General features: G+C 46.9%; 2 protein-coding genes across 8 annotated transcripts in view; one reads left to right on the top strand and one right to left on the bottom strand.

Moving 5' to 3' along the window:
* Nucleotides 1-4871, top strand: part of B3GAT1 (beta-1,3-glucuronyltransferase 1) — a 43766-nt gene extending 38895 nt beyond the window's left edge. For 5 of the 6 annotated variants that reach the window (XM_036397450.2, XM_036397449.2, XM_054517095.1 and 2 more), the window contains 2 exons: nucleotides 1090-1207; nucleotides 2626-4871. In XM_036397450.2, coding sequence (XP_036253343.1) covers nucleotides 1090-1176 — 87 coding nt within the window. In that variant the 3' untranslated portion in view covers nucleotides 1177-1207; nucleotides 2626-4871. The remainder of the gene's footprint in view (nucleotides 1-1089; nucleotides 1208-2625) is intronic. The other variant, XM_036397445.2, reaches the window with a different exon arrangement.
* A 484-nt stretch (nucleotides 4872-5355) lies between these two features.
* The window catches only part of LOC118695708 (beta-galactosidase-1-like protein 2), a 33694-nt gene continuing 20625 nt past the window's right edge, over nucleotides 5356-18424 (bottom strand). The window contains exons 10-19 of one of the 2 annotated variants that reach the window (XM_036397442.2): nucleotides 18041-18178; nucleotides 17335-17415; nucleotides 16632-16738; nucleotides 16146-16292; nucleotides 14318-14389; nucleotides 12184-12265; nucleotides 9333-9420; nucleotides 7452-7566; nucleotides 6454-6570; nucleotides 5356-6069 (exon numbers count right to left, since the gene is read on the bottom strand). In XM_036397442.2, the coding sequence (XP_036253335.1) occupies nucleotides 5983-6069; nucleotides 6454-6570; nucleotides 7452-7566; nucleotides 9333-9420; nucleotides 12184-12265; nucleotides 14318-14389; nucleotides 16146-16292; nucleotides 16632-16738; nucleotides 17335-17415; nucleotides 18041-18178 (1034 nt within the window). In that variant the 3' untranslated portion in view covers nucleotides 5356-5982. The remainder of the gene's footprint in view (nucleotides 6070-6453; nucleotides 6571-7451; nucleotides 7567-9332; nucleotides 9421-12183; nucleotides 12266-14317; nucleotides 14390-16145; nucleotides 16293-16631; nucleotides 16739-17334; nucleotides 17416-18040; nucleotides 18179-18424) is intronic. The other variant, XM_036397443.2, reaches the window with a different exon arrangement.

Raw genomic sequence — 18424 nt, 5'->3', positions numbered from 1 at the left:
CAACAGCCCCTCTGAAATACTCAACCACCTCAGATTCTGCCAGTTCTCCTCCACAGATGTTGATCTCTCTGCAACTCTGCTGCCAAGACAGAGGGAAGCTTTTAGGAGAAGCTCCAGTTGTGTTTTAAGCAAGTTTGGGAGGGGTTTTAATACCTGGTACAGAATAGGGGGTGGCTGTATGGGGGCAGCATTCCAAAGGCTTTTGGGGGATCCATAGGGGAATGCTGGGTTATGAGAGGGCGTGTGCAGCCCAGAGCTCGTGGGAAGAAGGGAGGATTCTGGAGCCAGCTCCTGCCTCAGCAGCTCTGAGGCTGCAGCAGCACTGAGTCCTTCCCTGCTCGGTGACACTCAGTGGCTTTTTAGGCTCTGGAAAGGATTTAAAAGTGAAAAGAGAAGTGGTGGTTTTGTCTTTTCCCGGGCATGCAGTGCAGGAATTGCAGCAGTGGGGAGAGCAGGGCTGGAATCAAGGGTGACTTTGATGAGCAGGCTCTGAAATGCTTGTGGGGGATGATGAAATGGAGGTTAGGAAAGGAGGTTAGGGGGCAGACTGATGCCTGCTCCCCAGGAATGGATTTTCAGGGATGCACTGAAAAATTCAGATTGTATTTCCCTCAGCCAAAGGCAGGGGTGGACATGGAAGAGCTGCCGATGCCTCTTCCCTCCCAACATCACCTAAATGTCAGAAATTTGCATTTCCCCTCTGAGTGACTCCAAGGCTGAGGGTGTGGGTGATAACCAAGGAGCAGCTGAGGAGCTGTGGGAGGCAGGGCTGTGATTCCAGGCTGGGAGGGAGCTGCCTTACCCCATTGGAAGGCTGATGAGCCTTTGGAGGGAGCTGCTGGATAACTACATGGAAGGAGCAGGGTAATGTCCCACGACAGCACACTGTAAATGGTGATTTCTGTGCACTGTGCGTTCTGCAGAGCAGCAGCTCTGCCTAAATGAAGGTTTATGCAAAGCCCCTCTCAGCAGTGGATGCACCATTAGGCTCCAGGGTGGCTGCTTAAATTGCACTATTGATTTAATGTGCAGGAATATTTCCTAGTGCACTGGAGAGCTGCAGCTAATGACTTCTGCTGGCTTCCTCAGATTTTAGTCTGGCACACAAGGACAGAGAAGCCTGTGCTGGTGAACGAGGGCAAGAAAGGATTCACAGATCCCAATGTGGAAATCTGACCGTGCATGGCTGACAGAGACCAACAACCAGGTAAGAGCTGTTTCTAACAGCACTGAGAAACTACACAAGGGCAGGGAAAAGAGAAAAGCTCTTTTAAATGTGCTTTTTCATTTCCATTTTTCACAACCCTGACCTTCCCTTACTGCTAAACCTCTCAAGACCATTTGTTAATCTCTCTTTTTTAGAGTTAATCCATTTTTAAGACAAAATACCTGCTGAGAGATTGAGGGGAAGAAAAATGCAGGGAGTAGGAGTTTCAGCAGAAGTTGCAGCATTAAGAAAAATCCTTGTGTAAACAATGTTGCCTTATTAACTTAATATAGCTAAAGCACAGAGGTGAAGGGTGTGGATTTATCCACCTGCAAACACCTGAGGGAAGCTAAAGCAGTAGCAGCAAAAAGATTTTTGGTCAGGCAGAAGCTTTCACTGAGGGAAATATTTAATTCAGGCCCACAGTGAAGGCACAGAGGGGCCCTGATGAGTATGGAAGGTGTGGATTGAACCCTGCCTGAGGTGTTTGTTCACCTGAGGAGACCATGGGGTGTCTTTTCCAGTGGAAAGGAGGAAAGAGCACACACATTGATATTTGTTCATGCCCTGGGTGTTTCTGCAGCTGGTTTGCAGGAGGATGAGCTGTTCACTTGTATCTGCAGCCTGCGGAGCTGCCCTTCATTCTTATGGGCAATAAAATAAATGCACAATTCCCTTTCACTGGAGTGTAGAACCAGGCCTGGAGGGACAGGAGGTTGCTGCTCCTGAGTCCTGAGAAACAGGAGCAGGAAGGGGTAGATTTGCTCAGCAGGGGTGAATTTTTACCTGCAATGAGCTCCCTTGTGTCCCATTCCCTGGGGGAAGCAGGATGGAGCCCTGGCTGCTGCTCTGTGCCCTGGGCAGGGCAGGAGGAGAGCCTGCACCAGCTGCTCTGGGCCAGGGAGAGGCTGTGCACGGGGGCTGCAGCTCTCCAGTGCTGCTCCCCCTGCCCAGGCGGCACAATCTTGGGATCTGCAGTGAGGGCCAGGGCTTTGGGATGGCCCTGCAGTGAGGGCCAGGGCTTTGGGATGGCCCTGCAGTGAGGGCCAGGGCTTTGGGATGGCCCTGCAGTGAGGGCCAGGGCTTTGGGATGGCCCTGCAGTGAGGGCCAGGGCTTTGGGATGGCCCTGCAGTGAGGGCCAGGGCTTTGGGATGGCCCTGCAGTGAGGGCCAGGGCTTTGGGATGGCCCTGCAGTGAGGGCCAGGGCTTTGGGATGGCCCTGAAGAGTGGGACACAGCTTTAGGATGGCTCTGCAGTGGTTCAGGGCTTTGGGATGGCTCTGAAGAGTGGGACACAGCTTTAGGATGGCTCTGCAGTGGTTCAGGGCTTTGGGATGGCTCTGAAGAGTGGGACACAGCTTTAGGATGGCCCTGCAGTGGCCCAGGGGTGCTACCCACGCTGTTTGTGTCTCTTGCAGAAGATTTCTTCATGCACAGCCTGCAAGGTTCCTCTCCACAGCACCCACCCAGGCAGGAGCCAGGAGCTCTGCTGACTCCCACCAGTTTTAGCCTTCAGAAAAACCAAGCACCACTGCATACATGAAGTCCCCGGATCCCCTGCCCCTCCTCCCGGGCTCCGGAGGTGGAGAACAAAGCACAGCAAGGCAGGACTGGCAGCTCCCGGCCCCAGGCTCCGGCTGCAACGTGAGCAGGGCTGTGCCAGCACCTGCCTGAGGGTGAGCGCCACCACAGTGGCCCCCAGGGACTGGTTTTGCTGAGCAACATGAACTTTGTGGCCGTGTGTGAGACAGCCTGAGCAGCTCTCTGGCCGTGGAGGGGACAGCTGCCTTCCTAGATGGCACCTTAGCCCTTAATTTTAGGCCTCCTTTAATCAGTGTTCGTTACGCTGCACAAGAGGGGAAGGGTTTGGGGCGGGGGAAAACAAGGCAGGTTAGAACAAACCCTTGAAGCATCACTGTTCTGATTCCCTCTCCTTTTCCTTCTTCAGTTTCACAGTTTGGGGGGCACCCTGATGTTCCTGTGTGGTCATGGAATCATGGAAGGGTTGGGGTGGAAGGGACCTCAAAGGTCCTCTGGTCCAAGCCCTGCCCTGGGCAGGGACACCTGCAGCTGGACCAGGTTGCTCCTGGCCTGGAATATTCCCAGGATTGGGGCATCCCCACCTCTCTGGGCAGCCTGAGCCAGTGTGAACCACCCTCATTGTAGAAAATGCCCTTATATCTCACCTATCCTCTTTGAGCTGGCCCCATCTTTCTTAGAAGACCCCAGAGTGGGACAGGAGCAGGGGGCTGCTGATCACCACCAGTTCACCACTAATCCTCATGGAGTCGTGTCTCCAGCATGTGGATCTCTAAAAATGCTAAAATAACTGGAAATGGGGTTTAATGAGATTGTGGGGGCCATACACCACAATATTCATCCAGATCTTGGTCCTGTTTGGCCCTAATTTGGCTCCCATGAGCATTAGGTATGGGATTCTCTCAAGGGTGCTCCTACATAAAGGCAAATTTCCACTCTTAAAAAATAAAACTGCTTCAAACTAGAGATTGAACACTAAGAGGTGATTTTAGTCCATTTCCCATTTGACTGGAGAGTATCCTCCAGCCCCAGCCCCTTTTTCTGCTACTGCAGAGCTGGTGTGAAAAGCCACCCTGGAGCAGTTCCCTTGGGAAGGGGATCCTGGGCTCAGGGTTCTGCTTCTTCACCATCTGGTGGTGCTGCCACCATGGGTGACTCTGTTTGAGACTGCCAAGCTTGCTGAGATAAAAACTGAGGTACAACAGGCCCCTTCTCCCCAGCCAAAACCCATAAATTCCCTCCTCCTCCATAACTGTTGTCAAACCTTTGTCATTCCCCCCACCCCTGTCCTAATTCCTTCAAAAATTTTGAAGCACAATTTTACCTTTGAACTGAGGGAAAAATGTAATCCTGCAATAGACTTGGTTATTTTTAGCCCTAACACACAGAACTATTAAAATGCTCTGGGTTTGATTGTTGGCTTCACAGTGCAGAAGTCTCCCCTTGGACTAATGACATTGTGTATTTCCTGATATTTCAAAAGGAAAATATTTTTTGTAAGTTATTTTCTCCCACTGTATATCAGAACCGTTGGGGAAAAGTCTCATTCTTTAGTTCCCAGCCACAGAAGCCTTTACAAAAATGTTCCTTTTAGATGCAATGGCTGAAGCACCACTTGGAAAGAAAGTGTTGGATGCTGCTGGCTGCTCTATGGGAACAGGTATTGTTACCTTGGATTAAAACTCTGCACTCAAGTAGATTTATTCTCTTACTGTACTGGCCTTCCAAGCTCCCTTCAGTCTGCAAACCCTACAGTGGAAAAGAGACATTTTTCAAGGACTACCAAGTTTTCATAGCATTGAAATAGTTTCCAGCTGATGTCCTCTCCGAGCTGCATGTTTTGGTTCACTGATCTGAATTCCAGTCCCTGCTGGGTTCCAACTTTCCCTCCTTGGAAGGAAATAATAACTTTCAGAAAAATGCAAAGGATGGAGTGCTGAACACAGCCCTGCACGTTTGCTCTGCCCACAGGAGCCTGGGCCCTCTCAGCTGTCCCAGAGCTGCTGTGGCCCTGGGGAGCAGAGACAGACCTGGCCAGGATGGAGTGTGTTCCAGCTGCACTGTCTGTTCTCAGTTTTAAACAAACTGTATTTAAATTTGTTAAATAAAATGATGGTTTCTAAGAGCCAGAATAGCCTGCACCTCCCTTACAGACACAGTCTGGTGTTTCTCCTGGTACTGGCACAGAAAGCAGAGACTGCTTGGAGATTCTGTAGGATTCACAGCTCAGGTTTGATCTCTCCCTCTCCCTAAGGAGGCTGCAGCTCCTCTGTGCCTGGAGCTGCTGAATTAAAACAATGTCATGTTTACCTAAAGCCCAAGTTTCTGTTTAGAGGGACAAAAAGAAAAAACAGGACCCAAGATCCCACAGCAGCTTTAAGGAGAAAGCAGGGATGAGTTTTCCTACTTGCAAGCCCTTTGCTTCTACCCCAGCCAAAATGGGATCCCTGCTCATTGTGCAAGGGGGAATTTCATCTTTAGGTGCTTCAGTGTGAGCACTGCTGGAGAGGGGACTGCAGCACTCACTTGTTCTTTTCTCCTCCTTGAAAATTCTCATTCCTGCCTGGCCTGAAACATAATGATACATTTGACAGAAGACAAAACACATCTCACTTTTTAAATTTTCTCTTTTTTTTCCTTTTGAGAGAGAGACGACCTCCATCATAAAACTTAGTGGAAAAAAAAGCTGAAATTTAAAGTCATTTGACAACCACCTTGCCTTCCAACAAGGGAACACGTAATGGCCTTTCTGCAGAGAGCCTTGCTAAAATCTGCCTCAAAATGGTTTCCCACACCTGATTACTCACATGTTCACCAACTATTTTCTCCCTACCTAATTATAAAAACGAGGAGGCCAAGGATAGCACATTTTGAAAGTCCCTGGAAAGCTGAGCTCAGCTTCCAGTTCAGATGGCTTCAGTTCTTTCTCTCTCTCTCTCTCACCTGCCTCCAGCACCTTTTTACTCCCCCACATCCACCAGATGGTCCAGAACATGCTCAGCCATCGGGGCTGGGGGCCTCAGCAGGGCAGGGGATGAGCTCCATCCATCCATCCATGGAGCAAGGGCGCTGCTTCCTCGCTGTCCTCTCCTCTGACCTCACTGCCAGAGGGCAAATCCTTCCCCTGGCTCTGGTGGAGATGAGCATGCCCAAGTGCTGAGCCACCAGGTCCCCAGCCATGCAAGCAGGAGTGCTCAGGGTGAGCCAAACGTGGGCCAGGAGCTCTCAGCCCACTCTCAGTCCACGTACTGGGTCCGTCCCAGGTAAGGGATGTCCACGGACTGGATGATGCGGCCCGCCGTGCGCTCCTCAAAGATCACAATCTGCACAGGACAGAGAGAGAAAATCCCTTCTTGCAAAGCCTGGCGCTGCAAAAATGCTTAGGAGAAGCATATTTAAAGAGCTCAGTCAGCGTGGGTCTAACAAGGACTGAGGCTCTGCCTTGGGGATGAAGCAGCATCACCCAGGTTTGGGGTGATTTCCAACCTGAGGCAGAGCTGTGAAGTTCAGCTGCCAGAGCCAGAGCCAGCTTTGGAGCAGCACCTTCCCTCGTTTTCAGAGATCTCAGGAGACAGCACTGCCCTTCCCCTCTGTGGCACAGGCTTTCAGCTAAAGGGTAATTGCTGTCCTGTGTGTGTCTGGCTCTATGGGACAAGGATCTTTAACAGCCCCAACAGGCACAGAGCAATCCCAGCAGAGCCTCTCACCTCGTTGCCCCCTCTCCTTAGCCAGGGCCCAGGAAGGTAAAGAGTTTCCTGAGGTCCAATCTTCCAGTATCTTCCCAGGTTCTGACCATTGACAAACACCACTCCTTTCTCCCAGCCCTGGAATCAAGGCAGAACATGAAATTACTGATGCAGCTCTGCTGCCTCCTTAGCATCCCCACAGGAAACCAAATCTGCTTTCACACTTGCATTCTTTCCAGCCACTTTCTGCAGGTTTTCTGCTTGCTTTCCCTGTGCAAATCCCTGCAGCCAGGGAAAGGGATTTAAACGAGCCCTGCTGAACAGGAGTTATCCTTAATGTGCTCATTAAAAGGATAAAGCTTTCAAAAATGTGCAATTTGTGATTCGTGCTTGTATAGGAAGTTTCTTCCCTTTGAACAGACAGGCCTTTATTCCTCCCCAAGCATGGAATAGCTGCCCTCACCTCTTTCCCAGGTGATAGAAACACTGAATTGCTGCTGGCTGGCCTGATTTACAGCAAATAGAATTTTCCCAATACATGGAAAAGTGAGCAGGACAGTAGGGCCAGGCACAAGGTTGGCTCTAAGGGAGGGAAACCAGAGGAGGAAGTTTAATAATATTTAAAATCTCATGTGAAGTTCTGTGCAGTCTCCCACAGAAGCATGACAGGAATGCTAACTCCCATGCCATGGCCACAAAGAAGTGACTCTTTCCATGTCACACTGAGGAGACAGGAATAAAACAAGGCCCTCCTTTATTTTCTGTGCCCATTACTCCTCTGCAACTAGAAAAGAGCATTTGCATGCCAGCAAAATAAGACTGAAGTGGTCACGGGCAGCTCTGCAGGGTCAGTTTTCTCACAGGACCTCTCCACACTGAACAGAATTACCTGGAGGAGACCCTCAGAATAATTCCCTAAGAGAGAGGGGGAGGCTACAGAGATCAGTCAGAGCAGCTGCACAAGTCTCTCTAACCAGTTTTTTTTAATAAAAACTTGACCAAGAAGAACCAGGACTTGCCTGCAGCTTCAGGAAGGTGTCCTGTGGCTGCTGCTCTATCCACAGCCTCCCGCGGAAGAACGCCGGCCCCACGAAATAATCCGGGACTGAGCTCCAGCCAGACACGTGCTGCAGGCTGCAAGAGAGGGACACCTCACAGCCCATGGGGGCCACCTGCCTGTCCCCACCACCCACAGCCCTGGCAGGCCAAGCTGGGCTGCAGAGGAGATGCCTGGGACTGTCACCACCCCTGATGTCAGCGCTTCAATGTTTTTGACAATAGTGTGTGCTGATGGGGCAAAGGGGAAAGGATTCAGGCTGGAAGAGAGCAGGTTGGGATTGGGTATTAGGGAAAAATTCTGCCCTGTGAGGGTGTGAGGCCCTGGCAAAGGTTGCCCAGAGTATCTGTGGCTGCCTCATCCCTGGGAGTGTCCAAGGCCAGACTGGAGCACCCTGGGATGGTGAAGGGGTCCCTGCCCATGGCAGCAGTGGGATGAGAGGATCTTAGAAGTCCCTTCCACCCACACAATTCTGGGATAAAAGCTCTGCTTCACTTTGGCTGCTGAGGATCCTTCAGATCTGCCAGGGTGCTTGAAATGGCTGTGGCTTGCTAAAGGAGACTGCAGAACTGACAGGATTCAAACCAGACACTCCTGCCATGGCTCCTGGCGAGGAACACAAACACATCCCTGCAGTGTGCAGTAATCAGGGGGATCTGACATGATTCCTTACCTGTGGCAGCAATTTGGGAGCAGGGCACAAGCAGAAGAGGAAATAAGGAGAGCAGAATCCCACAGAAGCCTTGAGCTCCTGTAAGAACATGTTCCCTCCAGCCCTTACAAACTGCATCTCTTGGACTGGGGGAAGTTATTGATCCAGTGCAGCCTGGCTGCTACTGAATTATTCAACTTAAAGCCTGTGACAGCTCCTTTCACAACACTCCTCTCCCTCCTCCCCCAGGGGACTGTGAGCTGATTGTGTTTCAGTGCTGCTGGTCAGCAGCCAGGAGCTGAGGCTACTGGTGACTAATCTTGCTTTTGTTTGGCCATGGCAGCTCACTTGCTTTAATGCTCCTCACTGGAAATATTCCTCTAACACCCTGCAGTCCAAAAGGCTCTGAGTTACCCCATCAATAAGAATCCTTCAGGTAGCTCCTCAGCACCTGGTAAACTGCCCTGAGGCATTTCAGAATGAACCTTTTCCCTTTTAAAAGCCTTTTTATTTTAATGTGGCCTCTCCCTCTCCCTCCTACACAAAATGGGGCAGCTGTGATATCTTGGGGGATGCACATAAGTTGCTTGCTGGTATTAAAAACATCACTGAAAAGAGTCTCTGGACTGTGGCCAGAGTCCTTAGGGCATCTGCTGCCTGAAACATTTGCTGAGGTTTTCTCTATGTGCTGACAGAGGCTCTTCAACATCCCCCTGCTAAATTTCCTCCCTTGAATTAAAGCAAAACAACATAAAAGAGAGGGAGCCATCTGGATTGTTAATGCATTATCAGTAGCTTTCTAGAATTAATCCATCCCTTGCCAGGCTGAATTACTAAATATATCAGCCAGATTGGTAATTTCCAGAAAGACCCAAAATTTCCAACATGTGGGTGTGAGGGGATCCTTCCCTTTGGATAAGCCTGGATTTACCTACCTGATCTCACCCTGCTGCCAGGAAACCTTTAAACCCCACACAGTGGGATTAGATGTCTCCCTAAATGATGGTTTGGATCAGCTGGCACCAGTTCCTGCACTATTTCAGGCAAAAGTATCAACAAAAGTAGCAGTACAAAAATCCACTCCCCACTGTTACCTCATTTAGCTGCTCCCCATTAGACACTGCACTGCTGGAAAGCAGGTGGTTTGAAATGAAGAAGGAAAACGAAAATAAAGGTTAAAATCCCACAAACCTTTTCATGAAGGCAGGTTTCATCTCCAAGCTGTAAATCTTGAAGTTCCTCAAGGGGGTTTTATTCAAGAAGATGTCACCAATTAAGCCTGTGAGAGCAATGGGGGTAATGAGGAGTTGAGGAACAGCTAAAGCTGATGGATTTTGCTATTTGAATCTGAGGAACAGCAGGAGATGGAAAGCAGCCACGTTCTGCAATGGAATTAAGAGTCCATATGGTCCCATTGCTCATGCAGATTGAGTGGGGAGCATCTCTAAACTCTGCCCTCTCCATTCCCTCCTTTCCTCAGCTCAGCTGGGCCCCCAACCCTCCCAGGAGAACCCCCTGGGATGTGATGGGGCTTGTGGGGATTGTGGGGTTCAAGCTGACCATGCACAGATTGTTTTTAAAGCAGTGAATCACTTTTTAAAGCAGTGAATCACTTTTTAAAGCAGTGAATCCCTTCTCTAACAGGCACAGCAAAACACAACCGAGCCAGCACCAACACCCAGGGCTGCTCCAGGGCTTTTCATCCCAGGATTTTAAGGCACCTGAAGAAGTCATTCACCTTTAGCAGCCTTTTGTTGAAGGCAAAGCCTGCTCCTAATCACAGCTCTGAGGCTGCCTGGGCAGCACTGAGGTTTATGCAATGTTTCTGCATTAAATAAAATCAATACAGTCACGTGCCTAACTCCATTAATCCATTTTATAGAGCTTTTGCACATAGCTCCCCACTAAAATAGAATCAACCCCTTCCAGCCCCACTACTGTGTGTGATAGGCTTGAGCATTTCAGTCAATTCTGCTCCATGGGATGCAGTTCCCTCCTCCTGACATTGTGTGAGCTTTTAAATGGTGTGATTCTCAAATATCAACCTCTCCAGGGAAAACACAGATTAAAAAAGGTATTTTCCTTCCCTCCTTGTGAAGTAATATGCTCAGAGAGCAAGAAAAGGGAGCTGAGCATCACCTAGGAAACCCAGAGCAGAGCAAGAGCCATTGACAGCCCTGGGTTTAGCTGTACCCTTATCAAATAAACCTTGGGGCACTGAGCAGCCACTGCTTCTCCTCTGATCACTGCAGAGATGGGGGAGGATGTTTTTAAACCCATCCCCACTGAGCTGTACCCAGCTCCCCCACATACACAGTGTTAACAAACACCTGCAGAACAGAGCAGAGGAGAGCAGAGCTCACAGTGATGTCACAATCACATCCCTGCAGATGGGTTTGGCCAGGAAATTGTCTCTGCTTCAAACCAGAACTCAGGTGTCCATAACTGTGCCACTGTCAGCAAAGTGGGAATAAAATTATCAAAATATTCTCAGGACATTCAACATTCTGATAATTCTGTTTAAATATAAATATTTAGCAAAGTGGAACTAGAAATTAGCAACTGGAAGTTGCTCTGATGAGCAGAGCTCATCAAGGATGTCACAATCACATCCCTGCAGATGGATTTGGGCAGGAAATTGTCTCTGAACCCAGAACTCAGGTGTCCATAACTGTGTCACTGTCAGCACAGATGGGAATAAAATAATCCAAATATTCTCAGAATATTCAACATTCTGATGTTTAAAAATAAGTTTTAGCAAAGTGGAACTAGAAATCAGCAACTGGAAGCTGCTCTGATGAGCAGAGCTCATCACTGATGTCACAATCACATCCCTGCAGTTGGGTTTGGCCAGGAAATTGTCTCTGCTTCAAACCAGAACTCAGGTGTCCATAACTGTGTCACTGTCAGCAAAGGTGGGAATAAAATAATCCAAATATTCTCAAAACATTCAACATTTTCCAGTCCTGACCAGCACCATGAGAGCTGTGCTGGAGAGATTGGTTTTAAAAGAAAGGAACAGTCACACTTGTGGCTATTTCAAGAATCTTCCAGGTATTTGTGATGTGTGCAACAGAGCTGAGCCCTTATAGTTCTTGAGGTTCTTAATATTTTTAGACAAAGAAACATCTATTAATTTAATGATGGTCACAGTGATTTAGGCACTGATGTACCTTGACAATCTTCCACACTTCCTAGGACAATGGGACACACCCAGGGAGTTTTGGAGTCAGCTCCTGTAGTTTAGCTGCCCACAAATTTGTGTAGCAGCAGGAGCAAAGATTTTCAGGGATACAATCCTGGATTTACATCCCATGTCAGGCCTGCAAAGTGCTTGAACAACACTGAAATTCATAATACTGCTGGAGTTTGCAGAGACCTGAGACATCAATTATGTTTTCCTAAATCCTTCTTCTGTACTGTTACAGGACTCCAAGATAGCTGACCTGAATCTGGAGCTGCTTTTATATCTGCCAATAAATTATAAACACAAACATTGCCTGGAATGTTTTGGAAGAATCATGGGAGGACCACAAGTTGCTGAAAAGCACCTGGGCCCTCAGCTGGTTCTGTGCAAAGCACACAGGCAGCTCTGAGCATTTCCCCTCTGAGCAGTCCCTGGGAGGGTTTGGGAGCTCTGAGCAGACCCTGGGAGGGTTTGGGAGCTCTGAGCAGTCCCTGGGAGGGTTTGGGAGCTCTCAGCAGTCCCTGGGAGGGTTTGGGAGCTCTCAGCAGTCCCTGGGACAGTTTGGGAGCTCTCAGCAGTCCCTGGGACAGTTTGGGAGCTCTCAGCAGACCCTGGGAGGGTTTGGGAGCTCTGAGGAGTCCCTGGGAGAGTCTGGGAGCACAGAGAAGTTCCTGGGACAGTCTGGAAGCTCTGAGCAGTCCCTGGGAGGGTTTGGGAGCTCTGAGCAGTCCCTGGGAGGGTTTGGGAGCTCTGAGCAGTCCCTGGGAGGGTTTGGGAGCTCTCAGCAGTCCCTGGGACAGTTTGGGAGCTCTCAGCAGACCCTGGGAGGGTTTGGGAGCACTGATCCACACCCACCTTTCCTCTGCTCATTCAGTGCCAGCCCATAATTGACACGGCCACGGTTCTCCACCAGCAGCCTCAGCTGCCTGAAGCCCTGCTGAAAAGAATAAAGGACAAACATCAGCTGCAGCAGCCCTGCCCTCAGCAGAGGGGCTGAAGGGGAGAAATGGCACCACTGCCTTTGGCAGCTGCAATTTATAAATTTACTTTCAAGTTCTCTATTATTGTTGCTGCTTTGTTAATGAAGGAATGGGACTATCCTGGGTTAAGAATTTATTGTTTAGATGAATGTCAGTCTCTCAGAGGCTGTGAGGTTTTAAAGGAGCAAGCAGCTGGCTATAAAGCAGTCACAAATTCTTTGTTACAAGACAATTCATAACTTTCTAATCTAATGGACAGATGCTACAAGGTTTATTTTGCTTTACTAACATCACCTTTCCTTACTTCTACTGCACTGTGGATACTTTTACTTGATAGGCTGCTGTCTCACATCCTCACATATGCTTCTGTTATAACTTCTAAACTCTTTTATAACTTCTAAACTCTTAGCTTACTCTATACAGCCACACCCTACACTACAAACCCTTCAATATCTTACCCAATAGTTTCCTACATTATAAACCATTCACATCAATATGGTTTCCTACATTATAAACCCTTCACCATCTTATCAAACAGTTTCCTACATTTTAAATCCTTCACCATCTAATCAATAGTTTCCTACATTTTATAAACCCTTCACCATCTAATCAATAGTTTCCTACATTTTATAAACCCTTCACCATCTAATCAATAGTTTCCTACATTTTAAACCTTTCACCATCTTAACCCAATAGTTTCCTACATGATAAACCATTCACATCAATACAGTTTCATACACTATAACCCTTCACCATCTTATCAAGTTTCCTATATTATAAACTCTGCACCATCTTATCAATAGCTTCCTACATCATGAACCCTTCACCATCTTATCAATACAGTTTCCTCACCATCTTATCAATACAGTTTCCTACATTTTAAACCCTTCACCATTTTATCAATAGCTTCCTACATTTTAAACCCTTCACCATCTTATCAATACAGTTTCCTACATTTTAAACCCTTCACCATCTTATCAATAGCTTCCTACATTTTAAACCCTTCACCATCTTATCAATACAGTTTCCTACATTTTAAACCCTTCACCATCTTACCCAATAGTTTCCTACATTATAAACCATTCACATCAATACAGTTTCCTACATTTTAAGCCCTTCACCATCTTATCAATAGCTTCCTACATTTTAAACCCTTCACCATTTTCTCAATAGTTTCCTACATTATAAACCCTTCACCATCTTACCCAATTCAGTTTCTCGCTTACTTACAGCTATAGAAACACAAGTTTATTGTTTTTCTACTTCATGTCTGCGTAATTTATTTTTACATCAATCAAAGCCTGCAGATCAAACCCTCCTGTATCTGTAGAAATTTCTGTATTTCCATTTCCCACAGTTCTCTACTGCAAACAGGGAGGAACTCACAGCCTTTGCACAGATTTCTGGGTTGTTTTTTGGTTTTTTTTTAAATCTTGGATTTTTAATTCCCATTTTAATAGCACCCACAGAGCCAGCAATGGAGTTTGATGCAGGGCAGGCTCGTGCCATAAACTCTCCCACAAGCCCTAAGAACAACAGTGCACCCACCCATCCCCTCAGCTGCTCCCACAGCTCTGGTGCAATGTGCTCATCAATACTGAGCTCTTAGTGCCAGCTTCTGACAGGGTAAAACTGCTCTCAGAGCTGAACTGAGACATTCCTCCTCATTTAATGTGAGACCCAAGAGCCTCCAAAGCCCCTTAAAACCTGCTTTGTGCTAAGGAAGAAGCAGCCTGCAGACATTTAATCTGCAATAACAGGGTACAGGTACTCAATGTTGTGGCTGTGTAAGAAGGCTGGCAAATTTTGTACAGCAAGGGCTGCAATAACTTGAATTTTCTCCATGGAAAAGCGTTCAGACCCCACTTTTCAATCACAAACAGTAACTTGGCAGTGAAATCCCATCATTTGTGTCTGATTGGGGTACCAAGCTAGTCTGGGGTAGGAGGAGGTGCCTCTCTGAGCCTTCTCCCTTTTCAGTGATCTTGTCATCCACACCCTGGAGTTACCTGTCCCTCAGGAATGGAGAGCTCCACTGAGTTGTAGTCCAGCTCCCCCACATACACAGTGTTAACAAACACCTGCAGAACAGAGCAGAGGAGAGCAGAGCTCATCACTGATGTCACAATCACATCCCTCAGATGGGTTTGGGCAGGAAATTGTCTCTGCTTCAAACCAGAACTCAGGTGTCCATAACTCTGCCACTGTCAGCAAAGGTGGGAATAAAATTATCAAAATATTCTCAGGACATTCAACATTCTGATAATTCTGTTTAAATACAAATTCTGTTTAAATATAAATATTTAGCAAAGTGGAACTAGAAATCAGCAACTGGAAGTTGCTCTGATGAGAAGAGCAACTGCTCATCAGTGATGTCATAAACACATCCCTCAGCTGGATTTGGGCACAAAATTGTCTTTGCTTCAAACCAGAACTCAGGTGTCCATAACTGTGTCACTGTCAGCAAAGGTGGGAATAAAATAATCAAAATATTCTCAGGACATTCAACATTCTGATGTCTAAAAATGTTAGAGGTTTTAGCAATGTGGAACTGGAAATTTAATTAGAAGCTGTGAGGGTTTAGGGCTTAGCTGAGAAGTGGAAATTCATGTTTTCTCCCCATTTCCTGCCCCACCCAACCTGAGTGAGCCCTATGCCCCTACCTGTGCCTGGTCCTGACTGTGCCACAGTGAGCACAGGTGGGAATAAAATTATCAAAATATTCTCAGAATATTCAACATTCTTATACTTAAGTATGTTATAAGTTTTAACAAAGTGGAACTGGAAATTAGCAACTAAAGTTGCTCTGATGAGCACAGCAGCTGCTGATCAATGATGTCAGAACCACATCCCTCAGCTGGATTTGGGCAGGAAATTGTCTCTGCTTGAACCCAGAACTCAGGTGCCCATAACTGTGCCACTGTCACTGTGCCACGTCAGATGGGAATAAAATAATCAAAATATTCTCAGAATATTCAATATTCTGATGTTCAAATGTTGTAAGTTTTAGCAACTCAAATACCCATAACTGTGCCACTGTCACTGTGCCACGTGAGATGGGAATAAAATAATCAAAATATTTTCAGAATATTCAACATTCTGATGTTTAAAGATGTCATAAGTTTTAGCAAATTGGAACTGGAAATTTAATTAGAGGCTATAAGGGTTTGGGGCTTAGCTAAGAAGGGGAAATTTGTATTTTCTCCCCATTTGCTGCCTCCACCCACCCTGAGTGAGCCCTGTGCCCCTACCTGTGCCTGGTCCTGACTGTGCCACTGTCAGCACAGGTGGGAATAAAATTATCAAAATATTCTCAGAATATTCAACATTCTTATACTTAAGTATGTTATAAGTTTTAACAAAGTGGAACTGGAAATTAGCAACTAAAGTTGCTCTGATGAGCACAGCAACTGCTGATCAATGATGTCAGAACCACATCCCTCAGCTGGATTTGGGCAGGAAATTGTCCCTGATTCAAACCAGAACTCAAGTGCCCATAATAGTGAGCACAGGTAGGAATAAAATAATCCAAATATTCTGAGAACATTCAACATTCTGATGTTTAAAGATGTTAACTTCATCTTTCCTCCTGTAGCTCGAAGCTTGGCTGGCATTCCCAGTTGGTGAAATGCTTTGTCACCCCTATGGTTAGGAAGGACATGGGAGGATGCATTGCTCTGGTTATGCCACTTTTCCTGTCACTGACTTGGTGGATTGATATGTGATTACAGGTTTTAGCAAGTGAAACTGGATGTTTAATTAGAAGCTGTGAGGGTTTTTGCTCAGCTGAGCAGGGCAGGGTTGATGTTTCCCCCATGAGTGAGCCCTGTGCCCTACCTGAGCCCGGTCCCGGACGTGGTCCCTGCTGTGCAGGTGTCCCCCCCCAAAAATGACAGTCTCATAGAGCACATAGCCATAGGGCTGCCCAATGCTGTCGTTCAGCTGCAGATTCTCCATGTTCACAGGGAACTCTGACTTGATGGGCTGCAGGGGAGAAGCAAATTGAACATCAGGAGTGGAAATTCTTGGAGGAGCAGCTCATTTAAAGGTTCACTCTGCCACAGGTGAGAGCCCCCAAACTCTGGTCCAACCCAAAATCCCTCCTGACCAAAGTACCAGAAAAAGGAGCCAAGGACTTGCAAAAGTGCAATTCCAAGAGAACAGAAGGAGCAGTGAAAAAGCTGAGATAAAAGATTTGCTGCTTTTGCATATCCTTGGTAAAAAAATACCCCAGCCTCATCCTTTTGGGATAAGGCAGAGCAGAGATTGCTCTACAAGTTGATGCCTTTTAGGTCTGGGATGCAGTAAAAGAGGTGTCAGTACCTGCAGAAGTGCTGGCAGCACATCCCACAGAGAGATGTACTGGTGCAAGAGGATGGCACCATAGGAGGCCTTGCTCTCAATCATGGGAGGCAGAGGAAGGGGCTGGCCTGGGGTGCAAAAACAAAGATGGAACAATGACTTCAGACAACAAATTCAAGATACCTCCCTCCCAGACCTTCTTTGTCCTCCCATCCTTAATTCATAATCAAGCAGAGCTCCAGAAAGGTCAGTGTCAATAACTCCCATCCAAGGAGAGCCCCAGAAGGGTCAGTGTCAATAATTCCCAACCAAGCAGAGCTCCAGAAAGGTCAGTGTCAATAATTCCCAATCCATCCCCAGTTTCAATAATTCCCATCCAAGGAAAGCCCCAGCAGGGCCAGTTTCAGTAATTCCCATCCAAGGAAAGCCCCAGCAGGGCCAGTTTCAGTAATTCCCAACCAAGCAGAGCCCCAGAAGGGCCAGTTTCAATCATTCCCAATCCATCCCCAGTTTCAATCATTCCCAATCCATCCCCAGTTTCAATCATTCCCAATCCATCCCCAGTTTCAATCATTCCCAATCCATCCCCAGTTTCAATCATTCCCAATCCATCCCCAGTTTCAATCATTCCCAATCCATCCCCAGTTTCAATCATTCCCAATCCATCCCCAGTTTCAATCATTCTCTGACTGAACAGTGCTGAGACTCCTGGGTTGGTGATTACCAATGACCATGCTGAAGAGTTGTCTCAGCTTGAAGAATTTGGATGTGTAGTCCCCAGCCTCTGTCAGCACAGCATCATAATCTGGAAAAGCAGAACAGCAGCACATGTTTTAAAAACATTTTAAAAAAAACCATAAAAAACTATAAAGCAGCTCTGGGATGGCTTCATGCAAGAAATAAAAGCCCCAGGCACAATTTTCATGGCATTGTCTGCAGAATGGAAATCTGTACACTTTAATCTGAGGGAACATCACTAAACAGCCACAAAATTCCTTAAATTAGAGAAGAGCCATTCACACTTTCAGAGATCTAATTTGCACGTATCCAGAATTTCACACAGGATAAAGTCAACAATTAACCATTTTCACCAGGGGCTGTTGGGATGAAAAGAGATTTACAGTAAAATTTGACTTTGTAAAATTAAAAAATGGTGTTTTGGATCATCATCTCTCCCTAGAAAAAAGAGACATCAGTTCATCATCTGTGACAGCTCTGTTTAAAATTCAGAATAAGGGAATCCCCCACTTCCTGGAATGGCTGGGAATTAGAATCACTCATGTAAGCTCCCTTTTAGACAGGAATTTACTTCTGGGCTGTGTCCTACCTCATCTCTCAGGACAAAGTGGTTGTGCTGACCACTTCTGAGCGTGGCTGGTCACTGTCAGCAGCCCAGGGCAGGCAGAGCTGCACAGGCAAAACAAACTCACCATAACTGGTGACATCTGACTTGTACTCATCAGCTTCCAGAGCCCCGCTCATGAAGCCAAAGTTGGTGCCTCCATGGAACATGTAGAGGTTGATGGATGCTCCTGTTTTGAGGATGCTTTCTACAGTATTCACCATCTCTGTAAAAAAAAAGAGATTTTTTTGCAGTGCCAGGGAGGCCACGGACACAAAACTGGGCCAGGAATTCAAATCAGAAACGTTCTGGTAACTCCTGCCCAATTACAGTGATTTGTGTTGTGATTTGCCCTCAGGAAGTGGCAACACATCTACTGATGCATTTAAATACTAAATTTATTATTATTATTATTATTATTATTATTATTATTATTATTATTATTATTATTAATAGTTGTTGTTGTTGTTGT

Source organism: Molothrus ater, chromosome 22 (genome assembly GCF_012460135.2).
Source record: "Molothrus ater isolate BHLD 08-10-18 breed brown headed cowbird chromosome 22, BPBGC_Mater_1.1, whole genome shotgun sequence".
Classification (NCBI taxonomy): Eukaryota; Metazoa; Chordata; class Aves; order Passeriformes; family Icteridae; genus Molothrus; species Molothrus ater.
This window is presented reverse-complemented; position numbering and strand designations above follow the sequence as displayed.